The following is a 6,041-nucleotide window of genomic DNA, read 5'->3' as shown; positions in this document are numbered from 1 at the left end:
ATAATCCCTTTAAAACATACATATTATATGTGTATGTGTAATGATTTTTTTCCTTTATAAAATGTATATATATATTATTTACAATTATTTAGAAATTATTGTTATTATTATTATTTCATTTTTATTTTTACATATCCTTTTATATAATATTAATATTTATAATAATATTATACATCATTTTTGTCATGTACAGCATATAAACAAACTACATGGATGGAATTGTTTATGTAGTTTAAATGCATTGACTAAGTGAACTTTATATTTTAAATGCAGCAAAATTGATTTCATGCAATGCTGTTAAGTTGTCAAAATGTTCAAGAATTGATGTCGTAATTTGCATCAACAAGCAGCAAAAATGCATTTTGTGAGTGTGCTTGATATATAGGCTGTTGATTTGCGTGTGTGTTTTGACATATACAGTGTGTTGCTGGTGTGTTTTCAGCGTACTCGGAGGATGACCTCTCGGATGCGTTCTCCAAAGAGAGCTGTATCACCGAACAGACGCAGTATTTCTTTGAGAACGAGAACAAATCTTTCTCTGGAGCTATGGACTGTGGAAACTGCTCCAGGTGAGGACTGTTTTTATGTTTGTATGCGCATAAATCCATCCGCATTCCCTCCGTCCGTGTGTGTGGGAGTGCGTGTGAGCATGTGCAGATGATGTCAGCACTGTCTTTCTGTCTCTTCCTGGATAATTGCTCATCCCGGTAAGACATCTCTCCAAGGATCGAGCAGCTCAGCTTTCCTTCTCTTTTTCTTTCCGTCCCCTCTGCCCGCTCCCTCCTTCCCCGGATCCATCCGACGTCCAGCCGTCCAGCCGGCCGTGCTGTTTAATGTAACACCGCAAAAGCGAAACGTGTTGGGGTGGGTGGGGGCGCTCGGCCCGACAGAAACTCTACGCCTCTTTTACGAGCCCCACGTGTGACTCTGCGTATGATAGTTTTTCTTCCATGTTAACTACTTTAGACATGTAAAGTTTAACAAGAGCCATAAAGAGAAATCCATTTGTGAGATCTCAGGAGCTCGAGACCTGAGCTTCGGCATATGTAATTCAATCTTGCTCTCTGAGACATCAACACCAGCTCAGGCTAAAGGAACGCATGTAGTGATGAGAGGACTGCAGGAATTGCCAGCCAAAGAATGGCTTAAACAGAACGTCAAGGATACTATGGCAAATTAGACTTCATATTTCTTTCGATTTTTACATTGGTTATCTAATGTCTGCTTGTCTTCTTTCAGCCCTATAGATATAAAGCTTTTTGGACAACACACTCCCCTCAGAGGTTAAATAATGCCTCTGTTTTGAAGCCTAGTGAGCTGCCTTGCTGTCTACTGCCTACAAACACTAGGGCTGAATCAATACTGAAATTTTGGCTTCAGTACAGTACCATCCTCTGGTCCCATGGTATTGATACTGAATTAAGACCTTAGGCAACAAATAAACGGCCTCAGCTGACTGATAAACTGCAAGAAGTGTCAATAGATTCAATAATTCAATGTCAATAATTCATGATTCCTTTTTAAAGAAAGAAAATAAGTGTTAAGTTCATTAATTGGATTGATAATTAGAATAATGTGTATTTAAATTTTTCCTACAGAGTAAAAAAGTTTCTGCATAAAAAAGAACATAAACTGAAATAATATTTGTACTAATTAATATGAATTAATATTAATATTTTGCAATATTTAATTTTGTTGTGCTTCAATTCTAAAGATATTTCACCATATAAAGAGTACATTGTATGTTTTATTTTTTTGTTAAACATACTACTGTTCGAAAATTTAGGGTTGTAAATGTTTTTTTGTTTTGTTTTGTTTTTGTTTTTTCCAAGTCTCTTTCAAAGCGACCAAGTCTACATTACGTTGATCAAAACTACTGTAAAAACAGGAATATTTATGAACATATTATTACAATTTAAAATAACTTAAATATTAAAATATATTTAAAGTAAAATATTTTTAGTTTAAAATAACTACAATATTTTAATATATTTAAATGTGAACAGCATTTATTTGAAATAGAACCATTTGTGACATAATAAATGTTTTATTGTCACTGTTCAAATTAGTGCATCCTTGTTGAATAAAAGTATTAAAAAAACTTTTGAATGGTAGTGTATATTCTTGATTTGATTTATGGATAAGTTACAGAACTAAACAATTAGTATGTCAAATTCAGTAAATGTGTTAAACATATTTAATAAATCCACCAACAACTCATTGCAACTTTTATGTTGCAGTCACAAAGCTGCAACTATTTCTGGGTCAGAAAATTGCTTGCATTGCTATAATTATTTTATGAAACACAAAAGAAGATACTTTGAACAAGGTCTTTTCTGTCCATACAATAAAAGTCAGTGAGGTCCAGCGTTGTAATACACATTTGGAGTGACATGAGTTTGAGTAAATGACGACAGAATGTTCATTTTTGTGTGAACTAACCTTTTAAAATGATGTCTAAGTATGCAGCTCACTAGGTTTTGGAACATCACTATAGTTTCTCACAGGATGTTTTTCATGGAGACCACATAAACCCACCTGAAGCACTCTTCTGTGCTCTTATAACCTCTCCTGCTCTCACGAATAAAGCATTCCTCAGAGGGCAGACAGATGTGAGCCACTGAACTTTAGGACTCCATGCTTCTCTGTGATCATCAAGCCCTCCATGTGTGTGTGCATATGTGTTTGAGTGAGTGTGACCCTGATGGCCGCTATGATCTGAGGCTCGTTATGCACCGCCGAGCATGCTGGGTAGCGGTAAACAGCCTGTGATTACCGAGAGAGCAGGTGATGTGTAACAAAGAACTTTTACGCACACATCCCCATATATACGTTTACATGCACACAGGCCGGTGCATAAACCCGTGTCACTCTGTTTTAAAGAGAGGGAGGAGAGCTGTAAAAGAGAACAAGAGAACACTATAAAGAAAACTCATGGCTGAAACTCGTTCGGCGATGACAGTACATAACAAGCTGCCAAACGACGCAGATTTCCAATATAATATACTCATCTCCTGTTACACTTAGTAAAGACTTCCACACATGTTGGGACGGTTTTGGATATGTAAGACGTGTATAACTGATTCCTGACAAAAAGCTTATGCTGACTTACACACAATGTTTTGAGTCGGCAGCCGTTTATACTTACTTATGTTTACTGCTCCTTCCGTAAAATGTCATACATGGGTGGTCTCGCTGAGGCTTATGTCTGCTTAGTTTAGAGTTGCATAAACCATGATACCTGTATTATGATATAAGCAGTTCCTGTGAGAACTGTGTTTGTCTTAATGACTTTGCTGTTTTCCTGTCTTTTTTTCCAGAATGTACCGGGCGGAGAAGCTCCCAAACACGAATTTGGTATTTTTGATCTCTGACGCAAAGAGTTCCTGCCTCTCCTGCGATCCCAAACCACTGAGACAAGCCGAACAGCCCTGTATCCTTCAAATGATTCACTTGTTGTTTCTTACAGTGTCATCTTGTAGTGTTCAAACTGTAGAGCATGGTGCTAGAAACAACAGAGTCATTGCTTTGATTCTTAAAGGGATAGTTCACCCAGAAATGAAAATTACCTCATGATTTACTCACCCTCAATCCATCCTGGGCGTATATGACTTTATTCTTTCAGACGAAAACAATCGGAGTTATATAAAAAAATGTCCTGGCTCTTCCAAGCTTTATAATGGCAATGAATGGGGGGTCGAGATTTTGAAGCCCAAAAAAGTACATCCATTCATCATAAAAGTACTCTACATAGCTCCGGGGTTAGTTAATAAAGGCCTTCTGAAGCGAAGTGATGCGTTTGTGTAAGAAAAATATCCATATTTAAAACTAGCTTCCGCTAACTGTCGTACGCGCATTCATGAGAAAGTGGCGTTCCAGTGGATGATGTAGGACTCAAGCTCCGGTGAGAATATGCTAGACTCACGAGAACCAAGTTTTGTTTCCAGCACAGGAAAACCAGTCTCCCCTTGGCTTATATCGAAATCCTCCAACATTTTTCTTTTCAAATCCTTGTTTTGGACTTTTGTGACCCGTGTTTTGTTTTGCTCTCTCCTCTGCACTTCCGCATTTGTCACTTCTCACCGGAGCTTAGGCTACGCCTACGTCATCCTCTGGATCGCCACTCTCTCGTGAATGTGCATATGACAGTTAACGGAAGCTAGAGATTGCGATTTATAAAGTTTTAATAGGGGTATTTTACTTACACAAACGCATCGTTTTGCTTCAGAAAGCCATGTAGAATAATTGTTATGATAGATGGATGCACTTTTTTGGGCTTCAAAATCTTGACTCCCAGTCACTGCAATTATATAGTTTGGAAGAGCCAGGAATTTTTTAAATATGACTCTGATTGTATTCGTCTGAAAGAAGAAAGTCATGTACACCTAGGATGACTTAATGGTGAGTAAATCATGGGGTAATTTTCATTTTTGGGTGAACTATCCCTTTTTATTTTGATTGATTGATTCATTGATTCATTCATTCATTCATTCATTCATTCTGTAGTTTTAAATCAATAAATAAATCCAAACTTTTTAACTGTAGTGTAAGTTGCTTTGGATAAAGGCATCAAACGCATAAAGAATTACACTATCTTCTTATCACTGTTTTGCATAATTTTTTGCATAAGGTTTTCAGATTTAGACAACACAAAACAAATAGCATAGGCTCAGACTATAAACAAACAATAATTTATCAACATACAATAATAAATAACTCCCAGTTCACTAAAGTCCATAGAAGTGCTTCATATTTTAGGTCCCAGAACAGACATTAGAGGTCGACTGAGTGGTTACTATGTCTAAGTACCCAAAAAATTGGTCCCAAACAGAGGAAACATTTTTGAATGAATTAGTTCTCAAGAATCTTAAGTTTTTCCAGCTCTTCTTTTTTTTTTTTTTGAAGTTTTGGCTATTGTCCTTATCGATTTCTTTCAGCTACTGGTCCTGATCCGTGTGTGCTGGCCCAGAACCCTCGGTACAGGAAAGGACCGGACATCTGCTTTGACAACAACGCGGATGTAAGTAATAACCAAAATGGGCAATGCTCAAAATGCATCTTCATCATTCAATGCTTGTTTTTCTTCTTCTTTTTCTATTTTAAGCTAACATTAATTTCCTTTCTGTTTGCACGTTGAATGCTCATTGGTTGCTCATCATGCCTGTCACTGCAAGGATGAGCCTTTGTGTCCAATCAGTGGCTCTTCTTCTTTGACCTATTACCTGTCCTTCATTTTGCTGCTGTTTCTGCTTTGTGTTTGATGGTCAGTTTCATCTTATTGTTTTGCTGCCATTTATATTTCAAACTATTTCTTTGACTTGTTTACAACTCCAATTGAGAATTAATTGTAGCCTGGCTGGGCTTTCAGTAATATCTGGTTATCATATCATAAAAGGGGCTACACGTAGGTTAAAATGGCCTATATTGTTTACTCAGTGCCTCAGTATGGACCTAGAGGCAGGACGCCACTTCTTTCCTCCTGCTGTGAAAGTAGGAAGTGCATTTTCAGCTAGTTCCCAGAGAGATTTTCTGTGGAATAAACATAGGAAACTCCAGATGTGTTTCCGTCCTTTTGACAGCAACATTGATGATAAGCCCCTATGCCTTTCAAACCTGGGGCATCCCAGGACTTTCATTGGCAAGCCTTCCAACACACATACTCTAGCACGCAAGTCGTGTTTCAGAAGACCAGAACATAGACCATCAGTCGTTATCGGTCATGCATTATTTCTACAGCAAGAGTTTATGCATGCGTGTCATTGATTTGATTCATTCCTTTTCAGTTCAGCCAAAACATGTTTTGATATTCATTTTTCATTTCACATACAGGTATATCAGACTGTTTATTGATTGAGTTGCATCCTTTATGGATCTTCTTTTTGCTGGAAAATCCAACTAAATCCAGTTTCTGATGGTTTTATTTGGTTTCAAGCTGGTCCATGTTAAGGTTATTATAGTAAACTAAAACTAAACTATCTATATTATACCATATCTGCATCTCTCTCTCTCTCTCTCTCTCTCTCTCTCTCTATATATACATA

At 37.2% G+C, this 6,041-nt stretch overlaps 1 protein-coding gene across 1 annotated transcript in view; it reads left to right on the top strand.

Moving 5' to 3' along the window:
* The window catches only part of LOC107738419 (voltage-dependent calcium channel subunit alpha-2/delta-1-like), a 117,111-nt gene that overhangs the window by 109,506 nt on the left and 1,564 nt on the right, over positions 1–6,041 (top strand). The window contains exons 36-37 of the mRNA XM_016550188.1: positions 3,321–3,433; positions 4,938–5,020. Of these exons, the coding sequence (XP_016405674.1) occupies positions 3,321–3,433; positions 4,938–5,020 (196 nt within the window). The remainder of the gene's footprint in view (positions 1–3,320; positions 3,434–4,937; positions 5,021–6,041) is intronic.

Source organism: Sinocyclocheilus rhinocerous, unplaced genomic scaffold (assembly GCF_001515625.1).
Source record: "Sinocyclocheilus rhinocerous isolate Xijiao unplaced genomic scaffold, SAMN03320098_v1.1 scaffold975, whole genome shotgun sequence".
Classification (NCBI taxonomy): Eukaryota; Metazoa; Chordata; class Actinopteri; order Cypriniformes; family Cyprinidae; genus Sinocyclocheilus; species Sinocyclocheilus rhinocerous.
This window is presented reverse-complemented; position numbering and strand designations above follow the sequence as displayed.